The 23,503-nt window shown below is 54.2% G+C and overlaps 1 protein-coding gene across 1 annotated transcript; it reads right to left on the bottom strand.

The window, feature by feature from the left end:
• Positions 1–7,384: 7,384 nt before the first annotated feature.
• On the bottom strand, positions 7,385–19,948 carry TMPRSS5 (transmembrane serine protease 5). The gene is made up of 13 exons (XM_081154452.1): positions 19,832–19,948; positions 17,405–17,528; positions 16,956–17,054; positions 16,388–16,510; positions 15,191–15,326; positions 14,780–14,893; positions 13,456–13,499; positions 12,592–12,754; positions 11,497–11,675; positions 9,917–10,015; positions 9,323–9,465; positions 8,949–9,101; positions 7,385–8,021 (listed from the first exon to the last, which is right to left on the bottom strand). Exons 1-13 carry the CDS (start codon positions 19,904–19,906, stop codon positions 8,013–8,015), a joined length of 1,461 nt encoding a protein of 486 aa, XP_081010578.1. The 5' UTR covers positions 19,907–19,948; the 3' UTR covers positions 7,385–8,012.
• Positions 19,949–23,503: the final 3,555 nt, after the last annotated feature.

Below are 23,503 nucleotides of genomic sequence, written 5' to 3'. Positions count from 1 at the left end.
AACTCAGCGAACTCGAGTGAGAGCCGGGCTCGCTGACGCCTGCGGAGGCCGGGTTAGAAGCCAAGCTGCGGCTCCGGCCCAGTGCTTCTCTCCCCTCCCACCCAGCCTCTCCTGAATGCCTCCCACAAGCACCTGAGTGACAGGCTCCATCAGAACACCCCGTGCTTGCTCCTGGATTTGCTCTACTGTTTATGAGCACCCTCCTGACTTAGTTTTATGTAAGTGTGCTAGGGCTGTCATAACAGAATATCACGGGCTGGGGGCTCGAACAGCAGAATCTGGTTTCCACAGTTCTGGGGCCTGGTGCCATCTGGGTTGGTCGGTTTCTGGTGTGAATTTCCCTCCTGGCTTGCAGATGGAACCTTCTTGCTGTGACCTCACATGGCCTCTTCTCTGTGTGCATGAGGAGAGAGCTCTGATATCTCTCCTTCTTCTTACAAGGACACCAGCCCTATGGGATCAGGGCCCCACCCTCATGACCTCACTTAACCTTAATTACCTTCCTAAAGGCCCCGTCTCCACATACTGTCACACTGGGGATTAGGGTCTCACACATGCATTTGGGGAGAATACAATTCAATCCAAGTTTAATCCAGACCTCTCCAAAACACATACCGATTCATATTTCAGCTCTTCTCCCACAACCTTTCCTTGACCCGATACACCCATTTTCCTAATTAGCTTTGACTCATCTTAGTTTTTATTGAACACTGTTCTGTGAGGCTGTTCTGATCTATTGGTACACTAGAGTTTCCCACATGTTTTTTCCAGTTCATTTCTGAGAGGCACAGGAGTGGGAATCGTAATGAATCATCCTGCGTGTTTCCACTGTGCGTGAGCCCGAGGGCACACGGGGCTGAGCTTCCCGAACTGTGGAGTGGAAGTGGACTCCCAGAACCGTGGCTGAGGTGCTTTATGGGACTCTGGAGGAGTGGGGGGCACAGGAGAGAGGGCCCACGTCTGTCCCCTTACCTCTGTCTGACTTGATGGGCAGGAGTAAATGTCAACTCCTGTGAGGACCAGACAGGAGAAGGCAGCCTGCCCTGGGCTGCCCTGGGTGAGGCTGGAGCTGGCCTGCCCTGTGTAATCCCGACAGTGACACCTTGCTTGCCTCGCCCCTGCCCTGGCCCTGCTTCCTGGCTCATTTTGACCAGACTCTCCCTAAGGGGAGAAGCTTGCAGAGCTGAGGTGGTGTGCCTGCCCCAGCCCATGTGCTCCTTCTACACCCTGAATTCAAGCGGCCCTGAGGCTGCGCAGCCTCTGTCCTGAGAGCAGGCCCTGCTCCACTGCTCGCTGCACCCTAAGGAGGGCGAGTGTCCCCGTGGCTGCCCACAGGCTCTGTGTCGGAGGGGATGGGTCAGGGAGTGGGAGGAGAAGGTAGTCACACCTGGCTCTCCCCATCCTGCGTACTCTAGGACAGAACCCAAGGATTCAAAAATTCTAAATTTGAATCTGGACTTGCACGCCCTTAAGACGGGCTTTTCATGGTAAGAGGAGAAGGCATTTTTAACTGAACAATTTGCTAGTTGGATGTGTTGCTTCTAACTATTTAGACATATGGTATGCAGCCTTCCACCCACACTCCTGTCCCAAGCCCACAATGTTAAAGAGAACCTGGGGGAAGCAGTCCTGAGGGGATGACTTATGATTCAGAAGCCTGTGTGAAAAATGACCACACACGCACATGCACGCGCACACACACACACTACTACAGGTTTGTATTTCCTACATATGACTGTCATGATTAATGCTTTCTAGTAATTATGACCATGCCTGCCAGGGTGCAGCATTGAGCTGGTGTGTGAGCCTGAGTGTGTGTGTAGAGGGGGAGGATCAGCATGCGGTCTCAAAAGATGAGGACATTTTAGCCAGGCCCGGTGTGGCTCAGTGGTTGAGCGTCGACCTAGGATCCAGGAGATGGCAGTTCGAGTCCAGGTCAGGGCACAGGCCCGGGTTGCGGGCTCGATCCCCAGGCAGGGGCGTGCAGGAGGCAGCCGATCAATGACTCTCTCATCACTGATGTTTCTATCTCTCTCTCGCCCTCTCCCTTCCTCTCTGAAATCAATAAAGACATATTTTTTTAAATGAGGACATTTTTGATGAGAGAGAAGTATAGCAGCACTCTGTGTGAGAATTTCCCTGACATTGGCCCTAAAGGGGGCAGCTAAAGGTGGTGGGGGCCCTGTATGTGGAAACTGTCCAGAATCTCCGCAAATCTACCTCTTCAGGGTTAGGGAAGGAATTCTGTAGAGCCTTACCCCACACCCTCACATCTCCCCTCTTCCCTCAGACCCTCCAAGCTCCCCACAGAATACACACATGTGTACACACAAGTACACAGACATGCACACAAAACACATACGGACCCACACAGATACACACAAACACACAGATAAACACACACAACACACATGAATCATATCACCTCCCAGGGCCACCCCAGTCCCTCTTCAGGGCTGGGATTCCCTCTCTTCTGCTACCTCTCACCACCAGTTTTGAGCCATTAGGATTAAGATTGGCTTATGTTTTTGTGACCCCAGAAGCAGTACAATGTCAGCAAGGAATGGCTTGTATAGGCTTGGGCATGCATGCGAAGTTAACACTGGACCCCACCCAAGGTCACTTTCAGCTGAAAGGTTCCAAGTCCTAGCCCCAGCCCAGGCCCACCTAGCCCCAGCCCAGGCCCATCTAGCCCCAGCCCAGGCCCACCTAGCCCAGCCCAGGCTAGGCCATGGTAAATTATTCCTCCATCTTTCCCATTATCAGGATCATGAGTGACAGACGAGGGAGACCCTCTGGCAGCATACCCTGTCAGGCCTACCACATGCCCCTGGGTTTAGAGATTCTGGGGCTCAAGCTGCCTGCTAATGACTTTTGAAGGGGGAAGGCAGGAGAATGGAGGGGATGCGCTGGTCCCTGGTGGTTGGAGAGTTGGCCTAAATATACCCTCCCAGCCCCAGCTTCAGCTCCACCCCAGGGTCCCTGCAGAAAGACTGTCCTGGGTCTGTCTTTCTCCCTGACCCCCAGGGTCGCTTCCACCTGCTCCAACCCCTCCTCTCCGATCTGCTGCGCACACAGGGCTGCTGCGAGCAGGGGAACAGCAACCTCCATCGCTCTTCTGCTCACAGCTTCACCTCTGCAGACAGTGCTGAGGAAAACAAGCCCCACAAAACCCCTGTGGGCTCCAGCAGTCTGGCCGGCTCTTCTGTGCTCCTGTCTGATCCTCTGGAAGGCAGAGGCAGGGAAGAGAGCGGCCCGGCTCCATGGGGTGCAGCCCCTGTCTCCTCCTCCCGAGTGGGCTCAGTGAGCACCTGTCCCATGGTGAGCCCCGTACCAGGCTCTGGGGACCAGAAATCAGTGAGACCTGGGGAACTGTGAAATCAGTTCAGGGAACAGCACTGTGTCTGCCTCCCCTAAGTGCAAGGTTACTTCGGGGCCTGGGAGGGCCAAAGCAGCTTATTCAAAACATTAGGCAAGGTCAGATGTGCCTGCCCTGGCTGCCGGCTGAGGAGCCACCAAGAGAAAGGAGGAATTCTGGCTCTGTGGGCCTGGGGCTAAGGCAGCATGCTGACGTCACAGCCTCTGCAGAGCAGTCCAGGCCTCAGGAATTCCCAGGAACCTTCACCTAGTCCACCTGGGCCACCAGGGCAGGCTTCCTGTGGGCCAGCGGACTGGAGGAGGGTTGGGGAGGCCCTGGGCACTGGGCTGTGCAGAGCTTTCATGCAGAAGCGGAGCAATGGCCTTGGCCTGGCGCGCTGTCCATCGCCCAGGACTGTGGTCTCCAGGGACATGGCCTTCTGTGTTAAAACCAGGACAGTCCTGGTCAAACAGGGAAGGTGGAGTCACCTGCAGGGATGTGGGGAAGGATCCTCCCTCCCAGAGGAGCCTGGCACATGGCCAGGGACAAAGGACAGTGTGGACCCAGGCTGCCTGTTAATGGTCTGCTAGCCGAAATTTCCCTCATGATTCCCTCACGGGTGGGGAAAGGCTGGCGAGCAGAGGAGTCCTCTGGCCAGCTCAGGAGCTGTCCAAGGAAAATAGTCACGAGGAGGGTGTCATGGTCTCCATGCAGGGAGGAGGCGGAAGCTCCCTGACTGGTTTAAGGAGCTGAGGTCCTCGAGGCCCCACACAGAGCCTGGGGTGTGGGGAAGGAGCCAGGGAGCACCTGAGAGCAGTGCCAGGTCAGGGGTTTGACTTCTCCTTAACCATTCCCAGGACACGAACACTGGGCAGAAGGACACGGGGGAAACGGCTTTAAAATCTTTTCCTGGAGCTCCTGCTCCCAAGGACCTGGAGAGCAGGCCTGGAGGAATAGCAGCTGGGAGTGCTGTCTGGCATGGGCCTGAACCCAGAGCCAGCGTATTCCTTTAGGCCTGTCCTGGGGAACAGGCTCCCCTCCATGGGGTCCAGACTGGAAGCTGTGGGCAGACAGATGTCTCCGGAGGCAACGGAGGTTTGAGTTACACTGACCTGACAAGGCAGGCCCCAGGGAGATCACCTGACCCAGACCCCCTATTTGACAGGTGGGAGACCAAACTCCAGGGAGGCTGAGTCAGTAGCCCAGGGCAGCACATCTGCTAGTGATTAGAGCCCCAGATAGGACTCGCCACCATCAGAGGCCACAGCCACAAGGTCCTTGGGAGGGAGGAAGCTCAGAAGCCCAGCCCAGGCTATGAAATCCCCTGCCTTCTGGAGGCCACTTGTGCCCTCTGGAGCCAGGACTCCTCTCACCATCCTGTGAGTCCCCAGCATGGTCCGCTCCAGCACCGACTCCAGGTGAAACCGTCCAGCGGATCCCCAGACTGCTCTGCCCTGGGGCCTCCGGATGCTGGAAATCTGGGCAGTAGGGCCCACCTGCTCTGCCTCTCCCTCTCCCAGCCTCACCCTCAGGAGTGGGAGGCTATTCCCCACCTGTGCATTAAAGACCTTCCCAGAGGTGGGGGGGTTAAGGTGCAGTTTACAGAGTCCTCCTTGGCTCCAATCAGTTTGGCAGGAAGCAGGGCCCGAGGGTGGGGCAAATGCAGACACAGTCCCAGTGTGTCTGACAGTGAGGTGAGGAGGGACCCAGACCCAGGATGCTGAGGAGCAGTGGGAATAGGTGTAGGTGGGCTCTCTTTGAGTAGACAGTTGGGTCCTAAGTGCAGGGCCAGGAGAGGGCCGAGGAGAGTGAGAACAGTGAGGAGACTCAGGAGAACTGTCTCCTGATAGCTACTGTCCCAGCTTTTAGTATTTATGGCATTTCCAGCTCTGTCATACTGTGGGAGAGCCCAGCACTTCAAAACCAAAATGCAGAAAAGAGCCTGAGACACGGCCCAAAGGAACAACAGGCTGCCCCCTTTGTCCCAGCAGCCCTTCTAGGAAAAGCAGGACCACATGGAGAGCTAACAGGGAGAGAGCCTGCACCCCACTACCCCACAGACCCCAAAAGCACCGAGGGGCCGAAGAGAGAAGGGCTCACCCTAGGCAGGACAACAGTCGGGAGCCACCTCCCTGGAAAGCTTCTGGAGGCTGGCCAGCTGTGCCCAGGTGAGAAGCTGAGTCCTCGAGGAGGAGAGCACAGCCTCCCGCACACAGGCCCTTGGAGCTCCCTTAGCATTTACTGCCACACCTCGCAGCTTCCTGCCTGGCTGGCCACTAATAATTTATTGCAAATAAGTGTCTTTGCTCAGATAAGGCAGTCGGTTTCTCTACCTCTGAATTCCCTGCAGAGCTTAACACAGCTGGGCACCCAACTGGTCCTCATTAAAATCCTTCTGGACCTGAATCTCCTCACCTTTCCATGCCCCCATCTCCACCCCTGTACTCCCGCAGCCGGCCCAGGAATGCACCCACTTCTCACTTTCCTAAGGGCTGGGGAGGCAGGTGCCACCAAGGAAGGGCAGGCCAGGGCCTCTGAGTCTGTGGACCTGCCTGGTCCCCCGGCAGGATCTCCTATAGGCAAACAGAGGATCACTATTAGCAAAGTCTCCAATTAGGGTTCTCTTCACCCCCCTGTGGAAGAAGCTTATTTGTAACATTTAAGTCAGACCCTGAATCCCACGGAGTACTGGAAATCTGTAAGAACCTTACCTAAGGGTCTCGGGCAGGAGGCACTAATTCCCGGGGTTTTGGTTGCCTGACTTATACAAAGTATTACTGTAGGCAGGTGACTATGCCAGGTGATAAAGTTCCTTCCAATCTTACACTTCTGTGCAATATTGGACCCTCTCATTAATCCATGTGCAAGACAGCGATGTGGATCTGGAATAAAAAGACCTGATTCACATTCGGGCCCTGGTACTTGCTGGCTGGCTGGCCTTGGAAAGACACTTAATCTTTCTGAACTAATTTTCTTGCCTGCAAAACCAGCACAATCACAATATCTTCACCATGCAGATATTGTGAGGTTTAAATGAGATACCACATGTGAACAGGGTTGATAAACTGTGAAGTAGTATTCAAATGTTACTAATTATTAACAGGTCATATTGACTGTGATAAACACCTCCCTTAAACAAGCAAATGCTTATGTAACCTGACATTAGAAACACAAATAAGATCATAGTTGATGGATCTGATGGTGACTCCTCCCTGCCTAGGGGATCGGCTGCCCTGAAACTGCCTTGAGGTGGGCACTTGCCAGAGTGGGTGGTCCATGTTGACCTCCAGGGAGGCTGGAGGTCCGGCCTCTGTGAACACGGTGGCTGCCTGCCAGCGGCCAGGGCCTCCCAGCTGCCTCTGCAGTCTGCCAGCCGACCCGGCAGCCTCTCCCCAGGTAACAGCAACAGTACACAGAGGCTCTTGTTCAGAGTACTCCATGCAAAGGAAGAGACCCTCCAGGAATGCATAATCATCTCTACCACCCCTTTAAAGATGCTGATAAACTCACGGAAACTGTGTTATTGCCACATGCTAATTGCACTTCCTTGGGTGAGCATCATAAAAATCCATTGCAGTTTTCAGAAACAAGATGCCAATTGCATTTCAATTGCTGGAGAGGAGAGTCCAGAGGAGCTTAACCAGGAAAGTGCTGAGTATAACTGGATAACCTTGGAAAGAAATCCCCCCCAAGCCCCAAGGCTCAGTTCTGAAGCAGGAGCTAAGAGCTACGAAGGAGAGGTGGGTCTTGTGGGGAAGCCAGGCCTCCCTGGGGCAGTGACTTAAGTGTTTCTCAGAAGTGCAGCAGCTTCGCACCAAGGTGGCTGGGCGGCTGGGGCTTTTTGCTGCAGCATCATGACATGCGGGTTTAACAAATGTAAAGAATTAAACAAATTAATACATGCCAGGAGTCTAGAGAGAGGAGCAGTTCCAGAGCTTTAGGAAACATGTGTGAAAGGAAAATTGTAATTTTGCCTGCTAATGTGAGAGAGAGAGAGAGAGAGAGAGAGAGAGAGAGAGAGAACCGTGACCATACATCGCTTTGCTTTAATAAAAGAACTCCTTCAACCAGTTCACAGAACAGTCACTTAAAACCAACACCCTATTCCAGCACCAACCAGAGGGTTCTTCCAGTGTCCCCACTCCTACCCCTGCCCCAGCCATAGCCAGGTAAGAACAGGAAGCAGGTGAGACCCACCGTGGAGAGTGGGGAGGACCCGACTCCATGGGCTTAATCTGGGCTGGCCCAGCCTTGACCCCATCTTCCCAGGGGCCTCCAGAGCCAGGGGCCTCTACGGAGGCACTGCCCCCCATCCCACCTGAGAGCACAGGGAGAAGGTAGGCCCAGGTATCCCTGAGCACCCTCCCAAAGGATGGGCACAGGGGCTGGGAGGGGAGAGGGCAGAAGGGAGCCTCCCCGTTGCTTCCAGCAGCCTCTTCCTCGCCAGCTCCTCCCACGTCCATCAGCTCCCCGTGGTCCCAAAGCTGCCCAGCCCTCCTCTTGTCACTGGGGCTCTCTGGTGAGGTAGAGGGTCTAGAAATCAGGGCCCCCAGGGGGAGGCCCTGCAGCTGGAGGCTGCCAGTGGGTGGCGACTGTGTCTTGTGCAGTGATAGGAGATCCGTTCTTTCTGCATCGGGGTCGGCTTCTTCTCCATCTAGTGGACCTGCCAGAGCCCCCCAGAAACATGAGGCTGCTATGCAGTGAGGAGGAAACACAGGACTGGGGAGGGAGTCCTGAGCTCACAGAGAAGGGAGCTGGGTCCACAGTTTGGTTCCGCCCAGTAACTTTCACTTTAGTGAGTCGCTTAATCATTCAGAACCTTCATTGCTACTTCTGTCAAGTGGGGCTAACAATATTCACTTCTCTGGGTTTTTTGTAAGGTTTGAATGAGAAGATGGATGCATATGTCCCCTGTAATCCATAAAGCTTATCACCTATCACCCACCCCATGTCCAGCCCGCAGAAAGATGCTTTTCCTCACACACCTGCACTTGTAAAGTACTGGGTACAGGTTTTTATGCACATTAGCTCACTCGGCCCTCCCTCTGAGCGGGTGAAGTTGAGTGGCTTGCCCAGTATCACACAAGAATGAATTATTTGCCAAACCCAAATTGCTAAATGCTGAGCTCCCTCCGCAGTGTGGGGAATGTGGGTGCTAGGAACCAGGGGTGAGTGATACATCCATAGACAACGCGAGGGTCACTCACTCTGACCGAGCACTGTGCCCCGTGTACCAGTCTTACCCATTTAATCATCTCAGTAGCATGCACGGGAGCCTGACGGCTGTTACCCGGCAACTGAGGTTTACCAAGTTAGGAACTTGCCACAGGCCACCCAGTAAATGGCAGATCTGGGCTACAGCACAAACTCAAATCTGCTCTTCCCCAGCCAGTGCATTTTTAAATGGGCAGGAACGCAACAGATTCAGCATTATATGCATCATTTCCATTTCCTTTACTCTGGGAAACATTCTCTAGCCCCTCCCCAGCCCCCAGCCAGGCCCAGGCCTAAGGGTAAGGGTCACGACCACAGTTGCGGAGGGACAGGTCCTTTAAAAACCTCCCCTCCCCACCCTGGCCCCCATACTCACCCACGCTGTGTCCTGGATCCAGTCCAAAAACTCAGCAACCTTGGCGTAGACGCCTGGGTGCTGGGGCTCTGCGCAGCCTTGGCCCCAGCTGACCACCCCCACAAGGCGCCAGGTGCCCCCATCTGGGCACACCAAGGGGCCCCCGCTATCTCCCTGGGGATTCCCAGCACAGAGACCAGAGAAACAGGCAGTCAGTCCTTCCAGGTGGAGGGGCACCAGACCTCTCCAGGAGCAGACCCTCCATTCCAGCCCTCCCTGCTTCCAGTATGGACCCCAGCTTGGCTCACCCCTCCCAGAGAGGCTGATCAGACCAGGGACCAAGCCCCAGCAGGACCCCTGCCCCACCCTCCTCCTGGGCCCCCTTGCTACCACACCTGGCAGGCGTCAGCCCTCCCGTCCAGGTAGCCGGCACACAGCATGCGAGGGGTGAGGGCTCCATTGTACACGCAGGAGCTGTTGCAGAGCTGGGTGCTGAGCAGCTGCACCACCGTGTCCTGCAGCGAGTCCGAGCTGTGGGCTGCAGGGGGCAAAAGGCCACAAGGCACAAAGCAAGGCCCAGGAAAACAGAGCAGCGAGAGGGAAGGTGTTTAGAGGCATAGGAGACACGGAGTCCCAAAGAGGAGAGCCCGGGGTGGGCAAGGCAGCCAGGGTCTGCCCACTTGGGGGCTGGGAGTAAAGAGGAGGTGCAGAGCTCACTCACACGTGCACCCTGAAAATTGAAGCCTTGGCACTATGGGATAAGGGGAGCAAAAGTATAGGGCCAGGGTTTAGGGGAAACCCAGGGGTTGCTCTCTCAGATCCAGACAAGCAGACTGGGGCCCCTAGGCCTGGCCAAGGCTGATGCTGGAGGAAACAGGGGCCTGGCACTACCTTGTGGCCAGGGGAGGTGGAGACGCCTCACCTTGGAAAGGATGTCTCCCTCCACCCCCAACCCCACACCTGCACCGAGGCCCCGAAAGCTGACTCACTGCGGGTGGAGTCGGTGTGGCCCCAGCCAGACACCCAGCACTGAGAGCCCCTTGGAAAATCCTGCTCCTTGGCCGGCAGGCACACAGCACCCACGGTGTCTGTGGAGAGGCATGTCCTGGGCCCCACTCAGGCTCGGATGCCTCCCTGGAGCTGAGCATAGGCCAGGGCTGGCAGATCCCCCCCCTTTCTCAAACAGTCCTTGGTCTTGGTCTCCACCAGCCAGGCCTCCTGTACAGCCCTGTGGGCTGTGCACTGTACCACCTTGAGGGCTGCTGCTCACACAGAGGACAATGTGTAGAGTGCAGTGTACACAGCGCCCTCTAGGGCTGTGTAGTCTGCACACACACAGACACACACTCATTCACACACATACACACACTGTCTCCTGCCACATGGGCTGAGGAAGACTGGAAATTCTCCTGGGTGTCTGTACCCAACTTGTCCTAGTGTGGACCATTCTGGATTTTCCCCAGGGTGTTTTGTCTTTCTTGGGGCATTGTTTCCAAAAGTGTGTGACACGTCCTACAGGTGGAGCCCACACGTGTTCTTAGCTAGCGCACAGGCCTGCCATTAAGTAAACAGGGAGTCGCCTGGGGAGAGAGCAGTTCCCTCCCCGGCCTCTTCCAGGCCCTCTGCGCCTCTCAGTGCCCATCAGCCTCCATGCAAGCAGAGAGGGGCCCGGCCGCGGCCCTGCTGGCGGCACCTGGCTGGGACAGGAGCGCTGCTGTTTCACCGTGTGCTCTGTGGCGACCGACTCACTGTAACATTGCCTCTCCAGTCAGGCAGTCATTTAAAGTTCCCCTCTCAAATACATTTAAGTCAATTTAGAAATGTTAACTGTTGAACAACAGCTCAGAGAGTGCCCAGATGTGATAAATGTGTGAAAGGCACAGAGCAAAACCTGTTCAGGAAACCCAAGGGTACAGGTAGCAAGGGAGGGAGGAGTGCTGAGTATTTGTCGGTGTGTGCACACGAGTGCGTACGGTGTGAGCGTGTGTGCATGGAGTGAGTGTGCATGAGTGTGCATGGTGTGAGCCTGTGTGCATGGGAGTGTGAGCATGGGCGTGAGTGTGCACAGGCACGTGTGTGTTGAGGAATGGCCCTCCTCACACAGATGCTCTGGAGGAGAAGCCCTGGCCCTCGAGTCACTTCCCTCACTAAACTCGGTGCCCTGTCTGTATATTCCTGCCTCATCTACCTGTCAGGGTTGTTATGAGGAATGAGGGAAAGAATATTTGGAAAAATAAAAGAAATCTTAGCAACTGTAAGATGCCACAAAGTGACTGGGACCTGGCAGATGGAGCAACCACAGAGCTCTGCTGGGGACCTTGAGGCAAATCCAACTGCAGCCCAGGGTGCAAAGGGCCAGATCTGTGTCCCCAAAAGAGCATGTGGAAGAGTCGGTGCAACTTCAGGTCCAGCTGTTGGGGAAGTTCACTGCGGCCACCAGGTGAACTGGATACCTTAAGGTTTACAGCACTAGGAGGAAACCTGAGAAGCCCGCCACACTCCCGCCCTCCCAGAGCCTGCTCCTCCCTCACCTCAGCCCGCACCTGCAGGCCCAGGCCCAGCGCCTCACCTGAGAAGCTGAGCGGTGTCCGGAGCCGCAGGAGGGCGACGTCATAGTCGTGATTCTGGGCACTGTAGAGAGGGTGGGGGATGATCCTCTCCACCACGGCCCCCTCGTGTGGCCTGACCGTACTGTGGCTGACCAGCCCCGCGTGGACCCGCCAGCTGGACAGGCGGGACAGCCTGAAACTGCACACAGGGGCCACACTGAGCCCGGGGAAGGAAGGGAGGGGGGAGGTTGACTGTGAGGTGGCAGGTGGAGGAGCTCGACGGAGAGGCTCTTAGTGGGGGCCCCATCACCAGGCTGCAAGCTCCCAGAACCCATGCTTCTTAGTATATCCTGGCAGCTGGCAAGACACTGGGCGTGCAGTAGGTGCTTAAGAAATGCTCAAGAACTGATGCATAGAGAAGCGAGTCATCTGCAGTTACCACCTGCATAGTCCTCCTCCAAGCTTTACAAGAAACATCGAAGGACCTTGTGTGATATCATAACTAAACCGAGTCCTAAAAACGTCATCAGTCCTGCTTCTCCACGCACTACAGGTGATCAGAGGGAGTCACTTCCCTCTCCCAGCAGCAGTTTTCTCATCCTGACATGAGAATGACACTGTCTGACCTGCCACCAAGAGTTCATTCTCTCACCACCGCTCACTGCCCCAGCCAGTATTTATTAAGCACCTGCTGTATTCCAGGGCTGTTCTAGACCATGGGGACAAGGCGGTGGAAAGACCGACAAGGGGTTCAGTGGTAACAAGACTGAGAGTCCCTGCCCCGTGGAGCTGCCAGTCTAGAGGGGAAGAAAGATGTTAAATAATTACCTGGAAAGCGACTTAATTACAGTGTAAGAAACATTAAGAAGCACAGGGCGCCGTGAGTGAAAGCATTTTAAAAACTGAACAAGTATAAAGAACCGGTGTTTGTGTAATTCCTGTTGCTCATGCAGAGCTGTACTTGGCACCGAACAGGGGAAATTTCACAGACACCACTGTGCCACTCAGAGCAGACATGGGAGGCAGACAGTGGGCACAGACACTTATACAGGAGGTACCAGGAGTCAAACAGAAGGGGTACCAGGCACTGTCCTCCCAGCAGCCCCGAGACTTGCCTGTGCATGCAATGTGCAGCGGTCACCACCCAGTGTGGAGCCAGCACGGAGCCCCCGCACATGTGCCGGGAGCCCAGGGCCACACTGGCCTGCCAGGGCCAGCGCCCAGGAGCCACGGCCTGCCCACCAACTATCCGGGAAGCCAGGGGCCTTGCACCGCACTCTGCAACAGAGGAGCACCGGTGAGATGGGAAGGAAGGAGCCGGTGTCAGCATGGTTCTCACTCCCGGGGAGTGGGGCCCAGTGTGGACGGCTTTCATTCATTATTCCCTGTCCTGAGGATAGGGCACTGGGAAGTGGAAATGCTGATTACACATCTGCTGGCCCCGCAGGCCCTGAGCTCGCTGAGAGCAGGGACCATGGCTGTGTTACCTATAGAGCCCCATACCTAACAAAGTGCCTGTCAAATGTTGGTGTGGGATGGATGCGAGGAAGGACCAAGAGATGGACAGATGCATGGGAGACAGATGAGAGGAAATGCAAAGGCTGCCTCCCATTTGGCCCCAGTCCCCTACCCTCCTTAGTCTCCTGAGCTGCTAACTGGGTACTAGCCGGCACTAATTCCACCTTTTGGGCTCTCCAGAAGAAAGGGGGAGTTAGCACCAGAGGCCAAGGCAGGTGAAGAAAGATCACCTGCCAGACCTGTGGCTAGTGGAGGACATGAAAGAGACTTAGGGCTCTATTTGGGCAGAACCATGCTTTCAAGAAGGGGCCCATCAGGCAGATGGGCAGGTGGACAAGGAACCCTGCCCCAGACCCAGCTGAGCTTCCCTAGGAGACTCTTCCACACTCAGGGTGGGAGTGGGGGTGGGGAGAGACTCCTTCCTCCCACTGCTACCTTCCTGGATCCAAGATCTGACTCACCAGAGCATTTGAGGGAAACGATCTGGCCAGAAGTGCAGTTGTCCCTGCAAAACAGAGGCACCAGCAAGACCAGGCAGAGGCCCACTTGAGCCTGAGCACCACTCAAGGGCATGGTGGAAAGGTGGGCTCAGAGGGGGCCTCTCACGTAGCCACAGCCATCTGCTGCCCCCCAAACTCCCAGACCCTCCTTGTAACCAGTCTCCAGGACAGCGGTGAGCACAGCGCCTGATGGCCCCAGCACCAGCCGGACTAGTGCCCTCAAGGGTTGATTTGGGAAGGTCCAAAGTTACAAGTCAAAGTATTAAATGAGAAAGCCCATCTGTTCCCACTGAGGGGCCCTGGGGAAATGCGCATTCGGTGATGGATGCATAAGCCCCTTGTGAGTGAACAGGACTCTTCCCCAGTGCTCCTTGCTAGGTTTACTCTAGTCTCTATCCCAAGCCTTTTCCCCAGCCCTGCATTTCCACATCCCTGTTCTCCTTTCCCCCCATCCCCACCCCCGTTTTCCTTAGCACAAACCTTAGTTCCTTTCGGACCCAAACCGTCTTCTTTCTTCACTTGTCTCTTCCCCTGCCCCCCAGTGCCTGGATTCTTAGTCTCTTTTGGTTCCCCACACCCACGGCCCTCTGGCTCCTGGCAGAGTCAGTCCCACCCCCACCTCCCTGGGCCTGTTCAGGTGTCTAAGGTAAGGAAGCATTTGGGAAAGGTGGTGCAAGGGTGCAAGGCTCCAGAGCAGTGATGGGATGCTCAGCCAGCCAGCCCAGGAAGCTGCCTGCAGCTAGAGGAAGCCCCAGCGGAGTGAAGACCCGCTCAGCTGGTGCCCACGCCCAGGACTGGAGGAAGGGCCTCTCTGGAGGGTCTCTAGGCTCCAAGCAGTTCTTAGCCAGAGCAAGAACTGTTTCCTTAGAAACCAGAATTATCCAAATAAAATGTGGCAGGGATGAGAGAGCACTCAGATGGGAGATGGGAGCCTGGTTTCAAGACTTGGTTTGGCTGCTTATTAGTTCTGTGACCTTGGACAAGGCCCTTTACTTCATCAAGCCTCAGTTTCCCCACCTGTAAAGTGGGAACAAGAGTACAGTGTGAAATCCTGTGACAATAACAACCCATCCTGCAGTCCTTGCGAGGGGCAGGTAGGATAACTGTGAACTCGGATGGGCAGGCTTGTGAAACCGAGTTTGTCATTTCTGATCAGGAAATGTTCCTTTATCCTATCTTACACAGCAATGTCCTCACCACTTTCCTGTTCCCATGACAGGAAGACTTTTGCTGGACAGCTCCCCAGGAAGTAAGGGGCCCCACTCAACCTCCTCAGAAGCCCTACCTGGGCTGCCACACCCCCTCCAGGAGGCCCCCCAGTCGAGGAGAGAGCTGAGCAAACTCCTGCGAGCTGTTGAGCTTGATGTCAGACAGGTTCACTCCCTTGTGGTGAGTGAGTCTTGGCAGAAGGAGAGAAGAGAACAGGAGGAAACAACTTTAAGCGGCAGCATGAGAGGGGGCTTAATAGCTGGAACTGCACGAGCTGAGCAGCAAGGCTGTGCCAACGACCTCTTCTGGAATTCTTGTTTGTTAAACAGCAGAGGTGCTCCAGAGAGAGACACAGCTGGGGCACCATCGTGCCCCAAGGCCACGAGGGACCAAACTGACCTGCTGCCATTCCCTGAGCCCGCTGAACACTGCGGAGATGGAGGTCAGCTCTCCTCCCTCCCCGGCCCCCAGGTCCAGGCCCAGTTACCTGAGGTGCCCAAGGCTCCGGCAGATCCGCACCCCCAGGGCAGGGCTCCAGCCCTCGCGGCAGACCAGGAGCCAGCCCGGCAAGGGCCTCACCTGCACTTCCAGCAGGAAGTCCTCCGTGTTTATTCTGAAAGACACTGAAGCCGAGCATGACAGCTGCATCCCACCTGCCGGGGGGAGGGCCATGGGGTGGGCAGGGCAGCTGGGCCAGGCCACTGTTAATCTTCAGAGGCCTTAACGACAGTGCCTGGGTCGCCCAGCATCGGGCTCTCTGCTCCTAGGCACAGGTTGGTTCTGAGAACAAAATAACCCTATTGGTGCAGCATTTCAACCTTGTGTTTTAACCAAGTGCTTTCAAATGTGTTCCCTCACTGAGTGTCATGCAGCCCTGGGGTGAGTCTCACCATCCTCCCCATTCTGCAGAGGGAAACTGAGCCATGGAGGTTAAGAGACCCGCCCAAGGTCACAGAACCTGCAAGTGAGGATCCAGGACCAAGTTCATGTCTTGTGACAATGTTAGTGATGGTTACCATTTACTGGGCTTCTGTTTTTTCCAGGCTCTGTGCTAACCTCTGTTATGTATGAGCTTGTATTATCCTTAAAATTTCATGTAAATATTTTATCTCCATTTCATAGGGAAGGAACTGGAAGCTCAAGGAAGTAACATTCCCAAAGCCACACAGCAACTATAAGGCAGGCTCCAAGCAAGTTCTACCTTCTGTAACTGATCCTAACCTCACCCTCAGCAGCCTGATACCTCCAATCCTCAGCTGTTACCTCAAGAGGTGAGGACAATGTTGGGGGGAGGAAGAGGCAATGTGTAGTGATGCTCCCCGACCTCGAGGTGGCCACTGGGCAAAGACCCCTGCCCATCACACGCTGGCTTCTTGTCCCTCCACTCTGGCTCACTCTGCCCTAAACATCAAGTTGCCATCCCTCCAGCAGCCTGGGCTCCTGGCCATGCCACAGCCAGAGATCAAGACAGTCCCCAGGGAGTGCTGACAGCCCCAAATCAGAGATCAGCTCTGCAGGGCTGGACCAGGTCACCACCGTCACACAGGAGGAGACACAGATGGGTGGGAGGGAAGGCAGAGCCCTTCATGTTGGTCCTCTTGCCCCAGCCAGAAGTGGGGGTCCCAGAGCTGTGAAGGGGCCCAGGGCTGGGGTGGGAGCCTCCAAGCTTTGGGGTGTGGCCCACCTGTTCTGGGAAGTGAGGGGGGCAGGGCTTCCTTGCCATTGGCCTCTGAGCAGCTCAAAGTCGTCTTCTCATCCTGCAAGGTTCCAGGAATGAGCTGAGAGGCAGCTGGCCCCGGATACAGCCCTTCAGAGCACAAGCACAGGAGAGGGTCACAGAGAGAGGCTGGGGAAGGGAGGAATTCCCTCAGGGGTACCAAGGGACATAACCAGGCACATGTGGCGGAGGGAGGCAAAAGCAGCTGCCAGGGCCTCCCCATCGGCCACCCTGCCTTAGGCAGGCCCCGCGTAACACACTGATGAGAGGCACAGCACTTGCTGTCTCCTCTCTGCCTGGAAAGGATTTCTAGACAAAATGTGAGCAGGGCCTCCCTAGATCACCCATCCCAGCACCTGCACCTCTCCCTGTCAGACTAGAGTGTAGAGCCTGATCCGTCTCCCCTGTGCATCCAGAGCGGACAAGAAAGGCCCTTCTATCTGCCTTGGCACCTGCTCACACCCGCTCCTCCTCCCAACATCCCCCACACCCTGTGCTCAGTCCCTCCCCAGACACCACAGGGTCCAGCACTGACCTAGAAGCCAGAAGCCAACACTCACACCGGCCAGCAACCCCAGGGCTCCCAGCACTGCACAGCTGCACCGCCTGGAGCACCAGCGCCCTGCCCAAGAGGCTGCGGGGGATGCAGAGCGGGGTCTGGGTGCCAGGCTCCTGCCTGCCAGCCTCGCTCCACCCTGAGGCACCACTGCTGGGCCAGGCAGGCACTGAGCTGCAGCCAGAGTTTGTCCCACTGCACCTCCCCACCTCCCCCTGCCCCATCACCCCTGAAGCCCATAGAGCCACTTCATCCCCAAAACAGGAAACAGAAAGCAACACTGGGTCTGGGATAAAGGGCAAGGTGGCCTCTCGCCATCAGTCATTTAGGGCTGACCCAAGCTGCATGTGGGGAGGAGGGAATCTGGGGGCAGGACAATTATCCCTTCACCGCCCCACTCTCTTCCCCTATGGCCCAGGCTGGCCTACTGGGTGGCTGCTGGGCCTCAGGCCTCTGCAGTGAGTCTCCTGGCTCTGTTCTGAAGATCCCGGGTCCAGGGCCCTCCTCTGCACACCCAGCCTCCATGGGGGCTTGGCCATCCAGCATCAGACTCTGGGGAAACAGTCAACAGTCACTCGAGATCCCCACACCAGGGAGAGAAGTCACAGAGTACTACAGCACCCACTCTCACCTCAGCTGTGCCCACACTACCGCTGGCAACCTTACTTCATCTTGGGGACTTGCCATGTGTTCCCATTGATGTCCCTCCAGGCCCTCTGCTCTCCTGGAGCCCCTAAGCCCGCCCAGCTTACTCTCATAGCCAGTAGTGTCAGAGCAAAGACTTGAACCCAGGTTGGGCTGACACCAAACCTTACGCTTTTCACTCCCAAACCTTGCCTCCCACATGCACGAGGACATCTGCTGAGCCCCTCAGCATCCCTCCTCAGGCCTCAAGATCTGCTCTTCTCCATTCCCTCCTGTCTCAGAGAGAGAAGTGCCCCTCCCAGGGCACTGTCCACCCATTCATTCAGGAAACAGCATTTAGCCCAAGTGAACAGGCCACGATAGGGGACACTGTAAGGTCATTCAACATAATGACCTCCAGCACCACTGCTAAAGGAATCTGTGTGTGAGTCCTGAAGGTGAGTCACCTAAACAAAGCAGTGCCTGGTAAGTGACAGAATAGAGTTTAGGAAAACTACCACCGGCATCAGAAGGAGAGCTTACACTCACGGGGGGCATCAGTAAAGACCTAGAAGAGGCAGCCTCTGAGACAGGCACTCAGAGGTGACTGGGGTCTGCCCTGACATATGGTCATTGGGTATTCCAGGAAAAGAGTATTGAAGAGGCAAAGGCATGGGGTAAGAAGGCACAGAGCAGAGTAAGTTATACATATGCCTGAAGTCCATGTGCCATGAGAAAGGGTAATGGAAACTAAGATCTTGGGAAAAACACTGGACCAACAGCTCAAAGTTAGGTCTACAGCCTCCTGTGTGAGCTTGACAACTCACCAAAGTTCCACTTCCACATTTACAAATAGAAGTGACAACCCCTGCTCCCCAAGGAGTGCTCCCCCCTTCTACCGTCCTGTCTCCCTCCATTTACTTGCCATGCCAGGGCAGCCCTGCAAATGTGAGCAAGCCCGCCCCTCCGTTAAAGCACCCATGAATCTCTGTAGCCTCAGGATAGATGCAGAGCTGCATGGCTCACCACATCCTCTGCGATCTTGCCTCTCCTCACTTCTCCAGCGCACCTACCAGCACCACCTCCCCCCACAGCGGGACTCAGGGTCACACTAACAACGAGCCAGTTCTCAGCATCTTCACGCTCGCACACCCCGGAGATGCTGCCCTTTGCTATCCCCTCTGCCACACAGCTGACGCCTATGGCCCTTCAAGACTCAGCTTAAATGTCACATTTCCATGAAGCTTTCTTCAACCTGTGCGGCACCTGTGTGGCCCTACAGCCTGCTCATTTACTTCTCTCTCCCTCCTTCCTCACTGGACCAGGCATCCCGAGACCTAGCTCAGGGCCTAGCATAAAGTGGGGGTTCAGTTGATGTACGGTGGAGGGAAGGAAGGAAGGAAGGAAGGAAGGAAGGAAGGAAGGAAGGAAGGAAGGAAGGAAGGAAGGGAGGGAGGGAGGGAGGGAGGGAGGGAGGGAGGGAGGGAGGGAGGGAGGGAGGGAGGGAGGGAGGAAGGGAGGGGGAGGGAGGGAGGGAGGGAGGGAGGGAGGGAGGGAGGGAGGGAGGGAGGGAGGGAGGGAGGGAAGGAGGCTAAACCAGATTATGTGATTAAAAGGGTTTTATAAAGTGCAATGCAAATATTAGTATAATAAGTATGTATAAGTTATGGGTCTTTTCTTCAAGAAACGTATTATCTAGTAAAGTAGACAAAGCCTCTTAAAGCTGAAGTAACTCCCATCTCCCCTGCAGACACCCTCCCTGTGAACGTGGCTTGGTCTGGAGAGAGTCCGAGGCACGCCCGCCTTCCTCCTGTCTCAGCCTCAAGGGAGCATGGCTTTCGGTTCAGCCTCTGGGCCAGCTGGCCTCAACTCAGATGCTTCCACCCCAAAAATGCACCTGCCCAAGCTCATGCAATAGCCCAGGAAAACGGTCCTCAGTGGTGTGGACCTCCGGGGCCTCCTTTTGAGTAGGAGTTCAGTGTAATGATGAATTGCTAAGCACTGCCCATGTGCACAGCACTCGGTGAGGCACATGGGGTCAAGAGAGGAGAAAAGTCAATCCCTGGAGAAAACAAACCCAGGAGGTTGGCCGCACAGGGCGCCTCCAGAATGAGCCCCTGTTCCAGAGCTGCCAGAGGAGGCTCTTTCCACCAGCCAAGAATCCCAAGGGCGGAGAAGGGGGTAGAACAAGAGAGAGGCCAGGCAGGCATGGTGCAGAGGTGCAGCCTTACCATAGGGGTCAGTGGAAAAGAGGCAAAGCCTTGGATTCTGCGAGGAAGAATTCTGCTCCTGTTCTGGGTCAGCATTGATTAGATAGTGGGGCCAGCTTGGCTGGAGGGTGAGGTCTCCCGAGTTCATACAATGGCCCCTCCCTTTATCCCCTCCACACACGCACACAGACACAAGCCAGAGAGACAATGAACTCTGCTCAGAAACCATGAATAGACCCCTTGTTGCAGGAAGGGGGACCAAGGGCCGGCCTGGGCTGGGCAGCTGCCGCCCCTCCTATCTGCTAACTAAAAGCTTAAAAACAGAGAAAAATGTTACAGGGAGGAGGGAAGGCCAGCTACTGTTGCTTAGCAACCAGATCCTTTGTGCCAAAAAGTGTGCCCCATGCATGCTAGCACAATTCCCCGGCCTGCTGACAGGGCCATATTGGAGAGACTGATATTAGCATTTGTTGAGGTTTCTAAGCCCTCTGGATTACATTTCGCCTCTTTGTGGGTTGGCTTTCCCAGCAGTCTGGGGTTGTCAGCATGCTGGGATTGGGACGATGATAGAGATCTTCGTCACCTCTCTCCTCGGGCTGCACCTGTCACCCCAATGCCGGGGAGAGAGGGCCTCTCAGCCCAGCTGTCCTAAGGGCCAGTTACTGTAGAAGCCCTCAGTGCTATGCTGCCTCGAAGCACAAGGTGGCTCACCTGAGCCCAGGGTGGGCTGAACACACCTGGGAGCCACACGTCCTCAGTCAAGGAGGAAGAACATCCCAGGGAAGGGAAAGGCTGCTGTGGCTCATAGAATTTCAGATGGGGCAGCTGAAAATATGGCTTTGGGAATCAGGCCCTCATCCAATCCCAGTTCTGCCACATCCCTTAGTCTCACCTGTAAAGTTAGGATAATCATATGTACCACACAGGGTTGATGTTGGAATTAAATGAGATATTGAATAGTCTTGGGATGGTCACTTTGTAAGATATATAAATGTCTAATCACGATGTGTACACCTGAAACTAATATAATACTGCATGTCAAATGTAATTAAAATAAATTATTATTTTTTAATAATAAACAAATAAATAAAGCTCTTAATCTGGCATCTCACACAGGTTCTGCTCAGGAAACGTTAGCTGCTGCTGTTATATTATTACTGTTGAACCTCCCCACACGTGCCATATTTGTGCTTTTTGCTCCTTACTTTCCTCATATACTCAGTGTTTCAGCTCTGAGCTTATGGGCATCCCACAGATCTCTCCACACACAAAACAATGAAGAGACAGAGGCTGGCTATGAATCATAGAAGCAAGAGGGGAGAAATGGTGGCTGGAACTGAGAAACCCCTGACTGGGCTCTGAGGTCTCCTGGGATAATATTCTTCAATCTGTAAATCTAAATACTTATGGTGTGTCTGGAATTAGCCTGGGCATGGGGAATGAGTAACTCATAGGCTAGGAGCTTGCAGGCCAGGAGGAGAGACAAGAACAGGTATAAATAGTTGTTACTTGTGAATAGTGAAATAACAGAGGCATGAACACAGAGGTATTGGAGAATAAAGAAAGAGCTGGTTCTTTTGCCCAGATGACCCAAAGAAAACTTCACAATATAGGGGACATTTGATAAGTTTTGAGGAATGAGAAGGCAATCACATAGACAGGCATTTCAAATACACTGCAAATGATATCAGTAAAAATGGCAGAGTAAAGATCCCTGAAAATTCTTTCCTCCATAGAAGCAATGAGAAAACTGGCAAAAAAGATTGTCAGAACCAACTTTTTTAGAACACAGAAAATTAACTGAGGGCTTACAGCAATATGGGAAGTGTTTATTCAAGAAAAATGTTAGACCACAGCTAGCATCATACTCAACAGTGAAAAGCAAAATGCTTTTCCTCTAAGATCAAGAACAAGACAAGGATGTCCACGCTCACCACTTTCATTCAGCATGGTATTAGAAGTCCTAGCCACAGCAATTAGGTAAGAAAAAGAAATAAAAGAAATTGGAAAGGAAGACGTAAAACTGTGACTATTCACAGATGACATGATAGTATAAGAAAACCCTAAAGACTCCATTTAAAAATGTTACAACTAATAAATGAACCCAGTAAGATTGCAAGATACAAAGTCAACAAGTGGGACTACGAGAAACTCAAAAGCTTCTGCACAAAGGAAACCATCAACAGGAAAAGGCAACGTATTGAGTGGAGGAGAGAACTAAGGCTCTCAAAGGTGACTATCCCACAGGACATACCTTTCCATCCAGCTCTCTGGAGAGTGGTTTTCTCAATAAAGAAAGGAACTTGCTTGCAGCTGTAACAGTCAGAAACTCTTCCCAAATAAAACTTGTGTTCAAAAAATAAAATAAAATGAATGATTCCTAAGTCTAATAAGAGCAAAGCTTTAATGCCTTCTTCTCTTACTCCCACTTCTCCTCCCCAGCAAGACCCCACTGGCAAGACATTTCACCTTTCCTTGGCAAATAGAAATCTTGAATATGTTGGAGAAATTTTTACCAACTCCCAACTCCTCACTTTCTATCCAGTCATCTCTCCATCTATCCCCTCTTCCAGCCCCACTGCCAGCACTCTAACCATCCACCAGCATCCTCCCAGAATCACTACGGTAGCCACCAGGCCGACCAACTGCCTCCAGTCCCTTCCATTCTGTCTGTACCTTGACTCATTTTAAGCAAATCCAGACACTCACCTATCAATGTGGAAAGATTAAATAAGTAAAAATGGACCTTTCTCTTTTCCACCCTGCTGCCAAAGCAACATTTTCTAGAGCAAATCTAAGTAGATTAAATAGATTAAAAAGCTATTGGCTCCCCATAGCTCCCATGCTAAAAGCATTTATATAATTGCTCAAGTGTTTGCGGGTTCCTACCAAGTGCCAGGCACTGTTGCAGATTTTGGAATTACATGAATGAATGAGTCAGGCAGAGGCTCTGGCTCAAGGAGTTTATAGTCCAGTTCCATCAAGTCAACAATTAGGGTTCGGGGGAGAACTGGTGTGACGGGAGCTCTAACTTGCACCCAGAATGTGCTAAGCATCTTGCACCCAGGGTCCCCTAAGCATGGTACAGTAGGTTCTTTCAGGTTTACCCAGCATGCTTTTCTACCCTCATCTTTTTCCCTCCCCTTTAACTCTCTTCCCAAAAGCCAGTCACTAACTGTTCCTAGAATATCCCAGAATAAACCCCTCTACCTTGGCTCATCCTGTTCCTATTCCTGAAATGCCTTTCCCCTCTAACTAGTAATTACTTGAGTGCATCAGTCAGCCAATATACATTTAGTGAGAACACACTGTGTTCCAGGCACTGTGCACACACTGAAGATCCAATGGTGAGCAGAAGCAGACACGCCCCCGCCCTAAAGAGCTTCCGGTTAGCGAGAGGAGACACACGCCCATGAAAGGACCACACAGGTGTGCACGTGCAGCTCCGACTGCTGAGACAGGTGCAGTGCTGACGCGCGCATGAGCCAGAGGTGTGACTGAGTCTGAAGACCGAGAAACCTTCCAGGGGAGGGGCCACTCAGCTGGCATCGGGGGGGGGGGGGCGCAGCAGGTGAATTTTCTGTGGTGGGAGAGAAGGTGGTGCCTCCAAGGGACTGAAATAAACCGGAGCAGGAGGCTAAGAGGAGGAGATGTGAGCAGAGGCGGGAGCGGTAGGTAGGTAGGTAGCCGATT

Source organism: Miniopterus schreibersii (genome assembly GCF_964146895.1).
Source record: "Miniopterus schreibersii genome assembly, chromosome: 12".
Lineage (NCBI taxonomy): Eukaryota > Metazoa > Chordata > Mammalia > Chiroptera > Miniopteridae > Miniopterus > Miniopterus schreibersii.
Note: the sequence above shows the minus strand (reverse complement) of the source record. Positions and strands in the feature narration are given on the sequence as shown.